Below are 16891 nucleotides of genomic sequence, written 5' to 3'. Positions count from 1 at the left end.
ATCTGTGAAAAGTAAAATGTATGCATGATATATGTTTATTTTTGTATAGAATAAAGATATAATTTCTAATAGACTCTCGATTTTTAAAAGTGTAATCAACAATAATTATTATAAGTAAATAAAAGATGGAGAAATCACATATTTAGAATTTAGATAAACTTATTATTTTCACCTGGCTCTTCTAAAAAAGTTGTTTGTGAACACAGAGGACTATATCGTTGTCATGGTGACTCATTAGCTTAGTAAAGATAAAAATTACTCAAAGCTACTTTTGGTGCCTTATCGTTTGGTAAAGTTGTTTAGATGAAGATGTGTTTGGTCCACAATGCTATCGCAAAATTTGTTTGTTGTATTACTTTTTTCACAACGTATAAGACAGGATAAGGAAGATATTTTAGTGTGTCTTCCCTTTTACTGTTTATTTTTCTTAAGACTTATTTAGACATGTCATATGAAATCATTTTGATAAAAAATTAAAGTTTTGTAATTTGGATCTCTTAAGTAGCGCTTTTTTCTTTGGGAAACTTACATAAATATACTATGTTAAAATTTTTTTTATCATCTATAGGGAGGTATTACTCAATTTAATACTTACAGTTACATAATACAGTTTTAATACATAACAATTTATTATTCACATATAATACAAGTTCTATTGATGGATAATACATTTATTAACACATTTTAATATACTTAGAATACAATATGTCAATTTCTTACCAAACAAGCATAATATATTTTAAAAAATAGTTATAATACATATATATTGCATACATAATTCACTTTTAATACATATTGCAATTTTAACATGATATTGCTATGTATTGCTATAAATGACAATAAATAAATAAAAATTCGCTAAAATCAATAATTATTTATTAAAAGGTACCAATCAAAGTAATTTAAGATTAAACGGTATTTTGATACATTATAATTGATTAGGTTTGATTTCACTTTTTTGATTTGGATTGCCTTTTACTTATGGGCCATGTCTACGACCCAATTAATAGAGAAAGCCTAAGTTGCTCTTAGCCCACTTATATATGGCTTACTGGGCCGAAGTTTTTCAAGATTGTAGGCCCGGCCCACTGTTAAAGCGTGTTCATTGGATTACCTCCTATTTAATGCTTATTTATGGGCTCTCTGTTATTGAGCCCAAATTTTGACTCTTCAGCTTTCTAAACACTAGCTGTTACCGCCATCACCATTCATTCAACTGAAAATTTTCCTAAAACCTTGGATTGCCCGAATCCCTAATTCCCAATGGCCTTCGATTCCGATGAGGATTTATCCGGCAACGATTCTGATGACGGCTTCCAAGAAGACATGGAAGCGCTCAAGAAAGCTTGTCTTTTCGCCGGCACGGACGCCGACGACCTCCAACCTTCATCTTCCACCGGCGATGTTGCCGGTGGCCACGTCGCCGATGGTGATGATATAACGCCCTATGGTTCAGACGCCAACGACGATGACATTGCGTTCGTACGTGGGTTACAAGAGCGATTTGCCCTATCAACGGAGCTTCGCGAGCCTATAAGTTTGAAACCATTGTGCTCTATTTTTCCACCTGGCTCAGAGGGTGATGAAGAGAATGATTTAGAAACCTTACGTGCTATTGAGCGCCGTTTTGCGGCCTACGATGATGGTAGACTATTTCCGTTGTTGATTTAGATTTTGAATTTAAACTATACTCATTGCTAGTCTTTAGTTTGAATCGTAAATAGGGATAAATCGTTCATTCTATCTAACATTACAGGAGATAAATACTTGTTTGTTTGTTGGCGATCAAGAATGTTTTACCATCTTTTTATGCATATCTTATTTGTGACTAAATTTTATATTATAATTTATACAGATTCTGGGAATAGAAGAAAGGAGAGTCCTTTAGATAAATTTGAGCAGGTTGGTGTCACTAACATATCCTCGGAAAAGGAAACTTCCAATAATTTCTTTGTAGAGAGAACTAATGCTGAGGAAGGGTTTCCCGCTTGTGTAGATAGAACCATACAGATTTCTGAAGGATGCAGTAATGACGTTGCTAGTTCTCAGAATCTCACTGAGGGGCATGATTCTGGTGCTGAAACCATAGCAGCATCAGTTAATTCTTCTTGCTTACCAAAATCAGCACATGCATTTCTTGATGCCATAAGGAAGAATAGGTCTTGTCAGAAAGTTATGCGGGATAAGATGATGCAAACTGAAGCAAGATTGGAAGAGTTGAAAAAATTGACGGAGCGGGTCAAGATCCTTAAGAGCTTTCAGCTCACATGCAAAAAGAGAATGGGTCGGGCCTTGTCACAGAAAAGAGATGCTCGTGTCCAGTTAATTTCTTTGCCAAAGCAAAGGTTCAGTGCAAAGGTCAGCAGTGCTAACTGCCAGTTACTGCAAGCTTTATTATTTATTACTTTGTTGAATTCCATCTTATATTGCTGCATGCATGAAATAATTTAGGGTAAGAACACACAACCACTTAAGATTTAGGGTTCATTTAGCTGTCTTATGTCTCATTTCATTTTTTCCTAACCTTGCTCATTCTTTACGCCAGACCACCAGATAATAAAAACAAAACCATATGCGGTTCTGAGTTTGTTGTCAAAAGATTACTTTTGCGTGGGACAACTTGAATATACAAGAACAGAAGTATTAGTATTTTGTTTTCTCGAAACATGTAAGTTTTTGTATAGTGTATGTTTAGTGTACAACTATCAGAATTTTCTTTTCAAGAAAAGGTTTTTCTTGAGGTGTGCCAAATATGTCATCAATGGACATGTGTGGCTTTCCTGTTTCCTGCATTTATCTATGCCAATAAGTTGCTTGTTGAACACTGACAGCCTTGCGTTCCTTTGTTTTCTCATTCTAGTTGATTGATCATATATTGCGCAACCTTTTCTTTTATATCTGTATGATATATATATTTTTTTTAAAACTTGGTATATCAGTATCGTATCATGTGTAACTGGGTGAGAAGGTTAATATGTGCAAATATATGGGTTGCATCTTCTGAAAGCTTGATTTTTTCTGTTAAGCAACTACTACAACACCTCAATCCCAAATGAGCTTGGTAATAGTTTCTTCTCTTGTGATAACATATTTGGAAATTACAAACAACATTGTGAGACTTGTTAAAAATACTGCTTTCCTGGGGATGCTCGTATTAAATGAGAAGCAAGTTGTACTTATCATGAAAAAAGGCATACATTTGTTGATGCAAGTTGTACTTATCAGGAATAGAAGGCATACATTTGTTGATGCAAGTTTTGGATCATCAAAAAAGTTTGTTGATGCAAGTTGTACTAATGGAAAAAAAAGGTTACTGTTGTATATAACCTTCTGATCCTAAATTGTTTTTACAACTCCAGGGAAAGAAGTTATCTGCAACACATTGTGGACCTCCTGAGAATTCTCATGTTGCTAGCTATAGGGAGGCATTGACACATTTTGCTGTCTCATTGAGTCGCAAGGAGTGGTCCAAGGAAGAGAGTGAAAATCTTGCGAAAGGAGTGAAACAGCAATTTCAAGAGATGTTACTTCAACGCTCGGTCAATCTTCTAAGGTACATTTCTCCCTGCAGTTGCTATGTTAATGAGGCAGCTCTTCTCTCTGATTAGATTCCTTCTCATACAGCACTTGTATGCACATATACATGTTCTCTCACAATAATGAAATGAGCAACAACACTAGCATTCTAATACTGGTCAACTTTCATATAAACCTTGTGCCTCTCAATGATTTCCTGATTTCTCCTCCATGTTCTTGGATGACGCTAATATGTATCAGCAAATATCTTATCCATCAAATTGATAAGATTAAGGTTGATTGACTTATCATGGTATTCAAAATAGACGACTTTCCCTTTTTTGCCTGGATTAGAACCCATTCATGATTATTGTTTAACATTTATACAAGTATCATATAATTGCTGTTAATATCAATAAAATACTTCCCTACCAGTTCTTTTCTCAAAAATACTTATTTACCAGTTTAAAAAGGAACATTTATAAGGATTGTATGTGTAATTATAATCCATTCTTTTACCTAAGAGTTCCAATTTCAACTTCCTTTTTTACTTATAATTTTGTGATGATAAAATAGAAGAGACCACGCTTGATGAATTAGGTTGTTAAAATGATATAACAGAGACTCCTTATATAGGATTTTGATTTTCATGAACTTTCTAAGTTTCTTAGTTCACGGGTTTTCTGATTTTGCTGACATAATAGTAGAAATATTTTACAACTTTTTTATATGATTTCTCTCGACTTTAATATGTATAAGAAAGAAAAAGTCATCGCGATAGTGAACATTGCCTGAGTAGTTCGCTTTAATAGTGAATAATCACCGGAAAGAAATATGGTTATGGAGCTCTCTTTTCTACAAAGCTGTTAATAACATAACTGAGATATATAACTTGATTTTATATAAACTCTCCAACATGGGAATTTTTCCAATTTAGTAGACCTATTTATCTCATAGAAAATAATAAGAACGGTGGAAAAATCTTGTTGCAGTAGACAACGAATGGATTCTATTCTCGGCCATTAGAAAAAAGGTACAGTGATGCAAATCTTTATAAATATCAGTACTGCTTTTATTTGAATTTCCGGTTGAAGAGTAACCAGGAAAGTTGGCAGATCGGTGATGGGAAAAGTATAATTGTTGGTCACTTGATTTAATTAAATTGCAATAGAGTTAAATTGTACTGTTCACTAAAAAATATCTTTTTAAAACTGTGCCAATTCATACCCCTCCATGCTATAAGTTTTATGTAATGACTTTGATCTCTAGATATCCCCACCTGTGTCAAGTGATCTTTATCTTGATGGTCCTTATTGGAGGTAATCATAAAGAGACAGGATGCCATGCTTATATGACTTCTAAGTTTGAAGTGGATACCTTATTGTTAGTGCACCAATTCAATCATTTGTGGTTCTTTTCTAGCTATAGATATATTTTTTTGATTTATGCGCAAGAACAAATAATGTTGGTTTTTAATTTTACACTTTTAGGTCAAAATATTGGGATCAACTGTTTGGCGACATGAGATTATCATAATCTTTATATTATTAAATTTACAGGTGCAATTCAAAAACAAAAGTTACATGTGCAATTGATGTTTTAATAAAGTAGTGTATTGATGGTGTAATGGAAGTCTCTATATTGCTGGATTAGAAATTGTGTGAAAAAACTGAAGCTAATACTACCAAAATGTGTTTTTCTTTTGTACTATTCTGGAGAATTGTCTGAGGTTTTCTTCAATGCCTCCATTATAGCTTAATGTTGTCAAGTGTTTGACTTCCACTCCCTTCTCCCCAGCCTGATTTTTCTGCAACTTTTAGCCCTAGTTTCCATCTCTCTTTGTGTCTGTGTGCGTTCTCTTATTGCGATACCAGCTGAGGATTCCTGTACGAATATCAAATATGCTATGGTGATTGGAAATTCTCATTTTTAGTGAATTAAAAATGGTATGCAGTTTGGTTTGAAGAATATTCATTGACGGAGGCCCTAATTTCTTCTCAGTTATCTCTTCCACTTTCTCCCCACCCTTTTATTCTGTGTCTTTTTTTGTGTTTCTCTCAGTTTATTGGCTTCGGTTTTATTTTCTTGCTTTTCTTTATTTGGATATGAAGTTGAAGTCTGGATATTGGAACATGAAGGCAAATGGTTATGACTGGTTTTATCAACTTGTGCTGTTCAAAATATTGAAGTACTATTATCAATACACTTGTAAGCAGAAGTCTCGGGAGATATGAGCACTACTCTAACAAGTGGAATTTTTTTAAAAGAACTTGAGATCGTCAAATGGTTTCTGTGATGAGACAAAACATGATAAGCAGTTAGAGTGATTTAATTTAACTTTTGTCTGGAAAATACTCCATGTTGCCACCACATTAGCTCTTTTGGGATGAGTTGGTCTTATCAAACTCTTTTGCAGTGATGAGGATGGATGTTCTAGAGAATCTGGTGATCTTGATGATGTCATTGCCTCAATCAGAGACCTCGCAATTACCCCCGAGACCATGAGGTTATTTCTACCCAAGGTCAATTGGGATCAAGTAGCTTCCATGTATCTTCCTGGTCGTTCTGGTGCTGAATGCCAATCAAGGTAGAATTAAAATGCCTTTCACCGTACGAAATAATGACATTCCATTCCATAGTATAAATGACGTTTAATACTTGAATTAGGTAATTGTTGTTGGGTATTTGTTCGTTTCTATGCATGCATGTATATGAAAAATTATATCGAAATTTTGATTTTTGCTGTGTCTATTGATTATAATATGAATACCGGGAATCATGTCCTTTTGATCCATAATAAGTTCTGGAGAACATTTGCTGAATCATGACTCCAAATTGTCAGAATTGCATGCTTAATGGCTTATCATCCAAGTTAAGGATTAGAAGAGCCTTAAAAGTGACAGGATCAACGTTTGTATTGGATTCCAAGTAAAGATAATGCTTGGTTTGCTAATTTATGAGAATATAAACTTTTTGTTAAACATTTAAGGGACATGCCCCAAGTTTTTTTTTTTTTGATCAAGTAGAAGTATTTTCGTTAATAACATGACCAAAAACATGATTGTATTACAAGTGGTATACCAAAAAGTAGAGTAACTACAAAAAAATACGATTATCCACAAATGCCATCCAATCTTCTATACAACGAGGGACTACATGGGTGCACTGAAAGAAGGTCAGGGATGGGTGGTTACTCAACTGTGTAAAACACATATCTACCCCTTCAAAATCTCTCCTATTTCTCTCTCCAAACATTGCGAGTGGAGCGACATTTCACGCCCCACGTCTTCTCCCTCCTCTCCCGCTCTTCCAGAAAGACATAAAATCTTTTACGATTCTTCACATATCCACGGCAAGCTGAACCACCTAAGCAAATCCCACCATAGCCTCATGGCTAAATCACTGGATATAGTCTATGCCTTAGCAGCCTAGTATAAGACAAGAACTGGTGAAGCCACTCTCTTCTTGAACTTCCCCACCAAGCATGTCGTGAGGAACTCAATTCTTTCCAAGATACACCCTGGTGAAAATCTGAACTTTGGTTCCTTCACTCCCTTCAGTCTTCTGCCTCCTCCGTCCAACGTCTGTGCCGTAGAGGAAATTATTTCCTTTGAGTCCCTCTCTCTCTAAAAGCCATCTTATTATCTAAACTACCACAAGTTTTATGAAGATATACGTTAACATGAATGGACATATACTCTTTTATTTAACATTATTATTGCACTCCTGATGATCTTGAAGTTCAATATTACAGTCACCTTTTGGAAGTCTAATGATTGCATATAATGGATATGCATTGATATCATATTGATCCATGAATCTCATGAGCATTTAAATGAATATGAAAAACCACATATACTTAAATATAACATTAGTACTGCACTTCTACAAATTCCATATTACGGTCAGATCTTAAGTACCTTAAATGACCCTGTGTGGTCTCCTCATTCAAGAAACAAAGTTTTAGCTACTGCAAGTCTAAGATTGATGTGTGCATTATTGGAGATACCAAATTTCCTTCTTAGTGGTGCTTCTATTATCATTAGTTTAGTGTTGAGGGGCTTTGAATTCAATTTTCCTTTTTTCATCAATTGAGAGATATGGTCTTTTTTTTTTTGATAAGGTAATTGAGAGTAATGGTCTTGTTCTCTCCTAAATCCCTTCAGGTGGTTGAACTGGGAAGACCCCTTAATTAAACATGAAGGATGGGATTTATTAGAAGAAAAGAACCTATTGCAAGCTGTCCAGCAGAAAAAAATGAGTAACTGGGTTGATATTTCTACATCATTAGGAGTATGTAGGACTCCATTTCAGTGCTTATCACATTATCAGAGGAGTTTGAATGCTTCAATCATTAGGCGGGAATGGACAGATGAGGAGGATATTAGACTCTCTGCTGCTGTGGAGACTTTTGGTGAGAGCAATTGGCAGTTTGTTGCTTCTGTCATTGAAGGTCGGACAGGTACTCAGTGCTCCAATAGGTCAGTCATCTCCTCATCGTGATTTAATATTTTTTTCAAGGTACTATAATGCTACTCAGTTCTCATAATGTATTAAAGGATCACATATATTACTTCTGTTGTCGAAGTGGTAATTTTTCATAACACTGTATTCAGTAATACTTTTGTTTAAACTTCAAAGTTGATGTTTGCGATTGGCCATCTTTTATGTAGGTCCAGTATCTAGATTCTAGAGTAGGATCTATAGATTTACTGCTTCTCTTTGGCCTTTAAAAATGAGCCTTGGCAAATTAAACGTTGCCTTCTGCTATTTCATCAATTACAGACAACAATTCCTTCTGAGACTATGTAACTAAGTTTGCCTTCTGCTATTTCATAAATGATTTTCAACAATTTCTTTGGAGATTATGTAGCTACTTTTGTAAGGTTTTGTTGGATGGTCTAAAGTTTGGTATATTTGTACTGATGTTGTACTGTATCTCATCCAAAGGATTGGGGAGGAGGAGAATTAGAAGGGAATACATAGTTAAATTTGAGGCTTCTGAATCCCAAATGTTATTCGTGTTTGGGTTTGCTTTTCACATGTTTTTCTACTCAGTGCTTTTCTAAGCAATTTGCAGTTTGGTGTTCTCCATGATGTTACTCTCAATCAAGCTAGTGACTTTTTTTTTGAAACCCCCAGGTGGATTAAATCTATTCATCCAGCAATGAAAAGGTGCGGGAAATGGAGTGCTGATGAAGATAAGCGATTGAAAGTTGCTGTGATGCTTTTTTATCCTAAAACTTGGAGGAATGTAGTTCAATCTGTGCCTTGGCGAACTCCAATTTGGAAGAAGGTTGCTCAATATGTACCTGGGCGGACTCATGTACAATGTAGAGAAAGGTATTTATTATCTGTCTGACTTTGACGAGTAAGGTGGAAATAGCTGTTATCATTCTTATTTTTTTTTTTTTGTTGCTGTTGATTCAGATGGGTCAATAGCTTAGATCCTTCTTTGAAGTTGGATGAGTGGACAGAAGAGGAGGATTTGAAGTTAAAATCAGCCATTGATGAACATGGATATTCCTGGTCCAAGGTTGCTGCATGCATTCCTCCACGTACTGACAATCAGTGTCGCAGGTATGGATGTTTTGTTATTATGGTCTAACCTGGGTGGGTGAGGGTGGGGTGGGTTCCTTCTAGCATTTTTATTTGGGCGAGCCAGCTCCTGTCTTATTTGTGTATTTTCCCTGTAGGGTGGGAGGTCAATATTATTTCTCATTAATTGTGCACCATATTAGAATATATGCTAGGTGTTATCCAGATTTGTTTCTTATTCAATTCTTCTGAAGTACAGGAGATGGATTGTGCTATTTCCAGATGAAGTTTCTATGCTGAAAGAAGCTAAAAAGATACGACGAGAAGCTTTTATTTCCAACTTCGTTGACAGGGAGGATGAAAGACCTGCCCTTAGACCCAATGTCATAGTTCCGACACAGAAACTTAGTTCTAGAGCTGGATGTGAAACTACTTCTGCGAATAAAAAGAGGAAACTACGGTATGCATTCAATAACTGTGCTCCAGATATTTTTGCTACATGTGTTGTGCTTATTTATTTCACTGTTACTCCCTATTCAAAGAGGAGAAATTTGAAACTATCTTCCGTTTGGATGAATTTTCTTCTGGTAGTGGCTGGCTGATGCCTTATTGTCATTTACGCTGTATAGCTCCCTACTCCTACTTCAATCAATGAAGCAACTGCATCTCAATCTCAAATTAGTTTGTGCGTGCTATAGCTTATTTCTCCCCCGCTGCCCAAAAGAAATGTTTTTTTCTTGGGGCTGGCGGCAGCGGAGGGAGATGATACGTAATGATTCTTTAAAATTTTAAATGGCCACTTGGGACTGATTATCCCATCTGATTATAGATGTTATTGCAACTTATTTGGTCTACCATTTGACCTTGGATCTGCTAAAATGCTACCTAGAGCAATCTTTGTGAATTGTGATCACTGATCAAATTATATATTACTGCCTCTGTTCCACAATAAGTGATTTTTGAGATTTTGGCACACCCATCAAGTAAACCACCTAATAAATATTAATTATGAGGTTATTTGACTAAATTACCCTAATCAATTCATGGGAAAGTATAAAGAAGTATTGAGAGGACTTTTAGAAATTTGTTCATATAATTTATCAGTTAACAAATTTGGAAGAAAAATAATAATACATCCTTTTTTTTTATTTTAAAAAATCATTTATTGTGGATCAGTGGTGTAATTGTCAAATGAAGTGTAAGAGTATAACTTGTCCGAGGAGAGGGTCCTACTTAAAAGTAAAAGAAGGGAAGTTTCCCATCCTAGTTTCACTTCCTTGAACTGGCTGCTACCCCGCGCAATCAAAGCCAAACTTTGATGTACCCATTTGCACAATAACATTCCTCATATTTTATTGCTCTGGGCTTCTTTCTCCCAGTTTAGTCCTTGAAAATGCTCTGAACTTCTCTCAATTGAGCCCATTGAGCCACAAACTTTGCTCCAAACCCACTCCTTCGCATGTTGAGCCTACTCTCCTCTCAGCTCCAGGCCCACTTTTCAGCCTGTTGAGCCTACTCTCCTCTCAGCCCCAGGCCCACTTTTCAGCCTGTTGAGCCTAATCTCTCTCCCTACATTAGGTTCACACTTCCGATCTTCTCAACAAGAAAAACTATCCAGTTCATGTGTAAACCCAAGATGTAAGTTACATGTGCTATGGAAGGTTTAGAGAATACACTTGTTCCTCATCAGTTATGTAAGGTTTTCATGGGGGCCAATATAGTCCTGGGCAGCTCCACTCATAGTCTTAAGGTCTTAGGTGGATGCTAAGATTCTTTCACAAACTGCTATTTGCTTAGGAAAGAGTTTTGTCTGGTCATGACTACACAAGTTTTTGTGGAAGGGGTGCTTTTTTAGCAGCTAGGTTACTTTTCTGATTGTTTTAGTTTTTGTTTATAGGCCCAGAGCAACAAGGGATGATATGGCTCCTAGGTGTGATGCAATGTGTGAAATGGAGAAGCGACATGCAGAGGGGAGTGAGGGTCCAGAGTCTTCTGATCTTATAAACAGCAGTTTGTTACCTTCTAGAGACCAGGGTTGTAATGATGCAATAAAGAATAAAAGAACGTCTAAACTGCGTCCTAGAAAGACAAAAAAATCTACACCAAATGATAAGGTTCCAGAGGCTTCTGCTTCCAGTGAGTCTACTATTGCAGATGGCAATATCTGCAAGAGGAGGAGGAGGAGTATCAGTTCACTGGTGAAGAAAAAGAGTAGAACTGTCCCCTCTGCTTCCAGTACAGTTGAATCTACTACTGCAGATGGCAATATCTGCAAGAGGAGGAGGAGAGCCAGTTCGTTAGTGAAGAGTAGAGAGAGTTCATCATCTTTGCCAAATCTGTCTTCGTCAATGGCAGTTGTTGAAGAGGCTGAGTCACTTGTTCAAGACAGCAGGAATGCCAAGAATGCTATGGATAAATGCCATCCCGCAAGTGAATATGATGATCCCTGTATTAGCCCTCAAGGTCCTCCATTGGCACATCCACACTTGGATAAAGGGACAGCTGATCTCAATGTTGGTGAGAATGAAAATGGCTCTACAACAGGGTTCCAGGATAACTCTTTACTTTTTCAAAGGAATGCTGTTGTGTGCACTGATGAAAATGCTAGTCAGTTAGAAGCATCTGCAACACCTGGCACTCAGGAAGGTGTGAATTATGGAGCTTCCGTCTGTCATAAGCTTAATGAATGCAGTCAATTGGAGAATAATGTCAAGTCTTCCTTAGATAATCTACCGCAAACAGCAGATGACTGCATGACCCTTGCTTCTTTTGTCCGTAAATCGCGAGCAAAGGTAAGTTCATCGTCTTCTACTAAGGTTGTCAGGTTGCATCCGGGCAAAGCTCAAAGTAAAGCTATGGCTGGAGATCACTCTAGCAGATCTTGTATATCTGGTGGTCATGATGGGATGGAGAAGAGAAGTAAACAAGAATGCACCAGTTCCAATCAGATATCAGGGACTGAAGTAGAGGATGACATGCCCCTCTCTTCTTTCATGGGCAGAGTGAGGAAAAGGGAGTGTACTGAAGTAGGGGATGACATGCCTCTCTCTCTCTTTATGGGCAGATTGAAAAGAGAGCAATGCTAATTTTTTTTTTATAGATTTCCAAGGCTGCTTATTATTCTCTGAAGCTATGGTAAGGGCCCAAACTGATTTATCCTATCTTCATCTTGGATGCATACATCTACATTGCACAAAAATTTTCAGGTTGCTGGGGGGAAACTAATGAGGTTCACTTGTATAGGCGATCGCGATTGGGAAAGTTTTCTCTATTTCCTGCTGGATGCATGAGTTATAAATTGCTCTAATGTATTTTTGTTCTTCAAATTCAAAAGCCATTCTTTCTAATACTAATGGGAGAGCTCTGAAGACGTGGTTTGTGGGGGTACTGAATAGGCACTTTTTTCCTGTGTCAGTATTACTGTAAAATTTTGTACCTTCGCACTGCGATGAATGTTTTTGTAATCTATAGCATACTATTACCATATGGTTACAATTTTGGTTTGACATACATGTGTATTTTGCTATGATCTTAATGCGTATCCTTTGGTTGGTTACATTGTTTAAGTACTAGTTTTAAGGGATAATTATAGTTCTATAACTTTTGGTGATCAAGTTTAGAAAACTAGCCAGTAAATATAGAGATTTTTGTGTGTATATTTAAGTATAAATATACACATACATAGAATATACATAATTCGTGTATGTGTTTTGTATATTTTAGCTCGTGTTGGTAATTATGTTTGGTTGGAGGGACATTAACGAAAGAGTCCCTAATCTTAGTGTATTCAGATGTTTCTATTGTTTAATTATGTATAAAGTTTCAACTTTTTTGTCTGATGGATTTGTAATCAAGTGAATGGGACTTTGGCAGGAATTACAAGGGGAGAAATTGATCACTCATCAATATTAATTAGATCTTTAAGATTTTTCCATGGATGCGGATTGTACACTTTACATAATACTACTAAAACTATGCAATTAATGTATTGTTTTTTTTTTTCCTTCCCAGTAAGCGTTAGCTGGTTCTTACTTGCATATTTAAACTAGTTGAGGCCCGCTTGTTTGGATCTTGCCTTGCATGCCTTAAATTCAAATAATTTGAGGCTGGTTATGTTGGTTATTCGAGTTGAAGTGCAAATGTCAAGTGAGGAGGTGCGAGAAGTTGGATATAGTGGGTACAAGAAGAGGCTGTGAACTTATGATAGGCCGAATAAATATTGGAGAAAGGTTGTTAGACATGACATGATACACTTTCATCTTTACTGAGGATATGACTTTAGATAAGAGGGTATGACAATAAAAAATTAGGGTAGATAGTATAGTGTTGCTTGCCGTAGTATCAGCCCTATTCTTGCAGTGTGTTGCTTTTGATTTCTATCATCCTATGTTGTTTGTTGTATCTTGCTTATCACACTATTTATGATGTTGTTACTGTTTCCATTAATTACTTGATAGTTTTTTTACTGCCGTTTTCCCTTTCATACTTACATTTGCACTTGTTCCAAAAATCATCCGGTAAAAAATTATCCACATCCACGAGGTAGAGGTACATTCTATCCTTCTCAACTCCACTTGTAAAATTTACTAGATATATTATTATTGTTGTGGTATAATTATTCTGGTTCTATTATTCCATTTTTTTTGTTAGAAATAACTTATCTTATACTAATTACTAATTACTAATTCCAACATAATTTATGTTAAAATTATTAATCAAACAATGAAATAATATTACATTTTTATCATCAAGCTATCTATGCTTGTCCAACCTACCAAACGCCACCCCCTCGATAAAGTGGTGAAGCTAATTGCCCAACATCCTTGAATTGGATATTTCCCAAGCAGGCCCAGTAACATGACCCAATTTGCCTAATGGATCTGTAACCCCGCAACATTTCTCGCAAAAACCCTAAAATTGATACACGCTATAAATTCTCACCTGTGAGATATTAGGGTTTCTCTTCACTGCTATATCGTCGTCTCATTTGCCTCCAGAGGAAAACCGGAGCGGCGACCACCTTGCTTGACAAAATGGCGCAAGAATCACTTGTCCTTCGCGGCACCATGAAAGCCCACACCGATTGGGTCACTGCCATCGCCACCCCAATTGATAACTCCGACATGATTGTTACTTCCTCTAGGGACAAGTCCATCATTGTCTGGTCTCTCACCAAGGACGGTGCACAGTACGGTGTCCCCCGCCGCCGTCTCACCGGACACGGACACTTTGTTCAGGATGTTGTTCTCTCCTCCGACGGTATGTTTGCTCTCTCTGGTTCTTGGGATGGAGAGCTTCGCCTTTGGGATCTTCAAGCCGGCACTACTGCTCGCCGTTTTGTTGGTCACACTAAGGATGTTCTCTCCGTTGCTTTTTCCGTTGATAACCGTCAGATTGTGTCCGCTTCACGGGACAAATCTATCAAGCTGTGGAACACTCTCGGTGAGTGTAAGTACACCATTCAGGACGGAGACTCACACTCCGATTGGGTTTCGTGTGTGCGTTTCAGCCCAAATACTCTTCAGCCAACTATTGTTTCTGGTTCCTGGGATCGTACTGTGAAAATCTGGAACCTTACGAACTGTAAGCTGCGTTCGACTCTTGCTGGACACTCTGGCTATGTGAACACTGTGGCAGTGTCACCTGATGGTTCCTTGTGCGCTAGTGGAGGCAAGGATGGAGTTATTTTGCTCTGGGATTTGGCTGAGGGCAAGAAACTCTACTCGCTTGATGCCAGTTCCATCATCCATACTCTCTGCTTTAGTCCTAACAGGTACTGGCTCTGCGCCGCCACTGAGTCTAGCATTAAGATTTGGGACTTGGAGAGCAAGACCATCGTGGTGGACCTTAGAGTTGATCTCAAGCAAGAGAGTGAGATGGCTGCTAATGAGAGTGGAACTGCACCAAAAAACAAGGTATTTTTATTATGCTTTTACTTGACCATGGTTGCATAGTATTCTTCTGTTGTGTAAACATAATTATTTTATGAATGCTTGTGTAGTGGAAATTTATCATTGTCTGTAGGGTAGGATGATTGACATATTCAATGAATTCACTTTGCCTCCAATTAGTGTAGTTAGTGTTGGTGTGTAGCTAACAGCTAAAATTTTATAATTGCATTGCAATAGGATGATAAATTTTGATTTTGGTTAATGCCTCTTTTAGCGAAATATGAAATTCATCAGCTGCTTATTGTTGATTGATTCGTAATGGATCGCTAGCAGTTCTCTTGTTGCCATGTTGCTTTACTTGATTAGGAAATGTGCAACCTTGGACCATTCCCCGAAACTATGTCCTTGATGCTTAATGATTTGGGTAGCTTTTTAGGTTATGAACTATTGATTGTCCCATCAATTTTTCATTTGCGGGGTAATACACATGTAATTTGGATTCTTTTGGGTTTTGTAAAGCTTCTTACTCTAATGCTTATTGTTGGTTGTTTTAGTATATTTAGAAATTACATGTTCTGCAATTCAGTAGATTACAAACAATGTATAAGTGTAGTTATGCTACTTTTGTTTTGATTTCTTGATATCCTCAGTTGTTAGTCTTGTTATCAATTAACATTGTTAACATTGCTGAATCCTTGTGGCAGGTCATTTACTGTACCAGTTTGAGTTGGAGTGCTGATGGAAGTACACTTTTCAGCGGATATACAGATGGTTTGATTAGGGTCTGGGGTATTGGACGTTACTAGGAATGAATTGCATCTAGGCAGGCCTTTTGGCAATAGTCCATTTAAGACGTTTAGATTTTCTCTTTAAAATGTTTGACGACAAGTATCTGGATTCTCCTTGTTTCTCATGAGTTTGAGAGTTTTGATGTTCCATTTTTGGAATTCTGTTTAGAATTTTGTTACAAGCTTATGTTGCTACACTTCAATTTGGTTCGCATGTATGTTATTCATGATCCTACTAGTGAAATTATTGTTACCCTCTCTTTTTCCTTGGTTTTACAAGTCTTTCAGGTAAGCAGCATATAAGGTGAAGGGAACCTAAATTGGGTCTAGGGTTTCATTATCCACCATGAATTGTGAGACCAATTGAGCATGAAAGAACTGATGGAACAGAGCTTTTTAGTTTGAGGGAATCATACCACCATCTTCATTATGAATATGCTTTGTCCCTTATTTGATCATGCATTATGGTGTTTGTGGTATGGTTTGTTCATACACAATTGAGTGGTGCTCATGGTTTGGTAAAAAAATGATTCAAACTTGAATATGGTCAGACATCGTCAAGCTAGTAGGTTACAGAAAACATATACATCGAAGAAAATGAGATGTTTCTCATCTGCTATGATTTTCATATCTGTTTGTCTTCGTTTGAAACGAGGAATGACTCCAATATTTTCTTCATCTGGTATTCTTTTTAACCAAAAGAATGGGAAACGATTTTTAAAACCGCTATGAAGATTATACCTTGGCTAGGATAGGATAGCTGAAGTAGGGGTGAGATAATGCTTTTTGTATCTCTAGATTTAGAAATGTATTAGATGTTTTTTATATTTATGTTATCAGGTTTTGGAAACTTTTTTGTTGTTTTTTCTCGACTGTGGCTTGACTTTCTTGTAGAAGTGTTGAATGTGTTATTTCTTTCGACTTAAACATCAATCTTGATTTTTGGATTGTAATACGTGTTTAAGGACATAAGAAAATTAAAGTAACTAGTCTTAACAATTCCAAATAGAAATGATTGCAATTAAGAATGAAAAATAGGAGAACTTAACTTATAACTATAAATTAATGGGAATACTTGAGATTTAGTGAGAAATTAAAAAATATTCGGTATAAAAAATGTGTCTCCTTCTGTTTAATTTGTTTGAAGCTTTAAGAAAA

General features: G+C 36.6%; 2 protein-coding genes across 2 annotated transcripts; both read left to right on the top strand.

The window, feature by feature from the left end:
* The first annotated feature begins 1248 nt into the window (after window positions 1–1248).
* Window positions 1249–12635, top strand: LOC125832429 (uncharacterized). Its single transcript, XM_049511581.1, has 9 exons — window positions 1249–1645; window positions 1856–2358; window positions 3360–3553; window positions 5933–6103; window positions 7683–7997; window positions 8659–8859; window positions 8947–9096; window positions 9314–9514; window positions 10952–12635. Exons 1-9 carry the CDS (start codon window positions 1264–1266, stop codon window positions 12138–12140), a joined length of 3306 nt encoding a protein of 1101 aa, XP_049367538.1. The 5' UTR covers window positions 1249–1263; the 3' UTR covers window positions 12141–12635.
* A 1348-nt stretch (window positions 12636–13983) lies between these two features.
* On the top strand, window positions 13984–15959 carry LOC125832074 (guanine nucleotide-binding protein subunit beta-like protein). The gene is made up of 2 exons (XM_049511210.1): window positions 13984–14969; window positions 15650–15959. Exons 1-2 carry the CDS (start codon window positions 14088–14090, stop codon window positions 15749–15751), a joined length of 984 nt encoding a protein of 327 aa, XP_049367167.1. The 5' UTR covers window positions 13984–14087; the 3' UTR covers window positions 15752–15959.
* Window positions 15960–16891: the final 932 nt, after the last annotated feature.

The sequence above is a fragment of the Solanum verrucosum genome, unplaced genomic scaffold, assembly GCF_900185275.1.
Source record: "Solanum verrucosum unplaced genomic scaffold, falcon-dt-bn FXZP01000009.1, whole genome shotgun sequence".
Classification (NCBI taxonomy): Eukaryota; Viridiplantae; Streptophyta; class Magnoliopsida; order Solanales; family Solanaceae; genus Solanum; species Solanum verrucosum.
The sequence above is the reverse complement of the archived record's forward strand: the minus strand, read 5'-3'. Positions and strand labels throughout refer to the sequence as shown.

What these genes read in the sequence shown, in the direction of transcription:
- LOC125832429 (XM_049511581.1), top strand. Translation starts at nt 1,264, where the DNA reads ATGGCCTTCGATTCCGATGAGGATTTATCCGGCAACGATTCTGATGAC. An exon ending in TTTTGCGGCCTACGATGATG is followed by an intron (nt 1,646 to 1,855) that starts GTAGACTATTTC and finishes TAATTTATACAG; the next exon opens with ATTCTGGGAATAGAAGAAAG. An exon ending in CGCTCGGTCAATCTTCTAAG is followed by an intron (nt 3,554 to 5,932) that starts GTACATTTCTCC and finishes ACTCTTTTGCAG; the next exon opens with TGATGAGGATGGATGTTCTA.
- LOC125832074 (XM_049511210.1), top strand. Translation starts at nt 14,088, where the DNA reads ATGGCGCAAGAATCACTTGTCCTTCGCGGCACCATGAAAGCCCACACC. An exon ending in GAACTGCACCAAAAAACAAG is followed by an intron (nt 14,970 to 15,649) that starts GTATTTTTATTA and finishes TCCTTGTGGCAG; the next exon opens with GTCATTTACTGTACCAGTTT.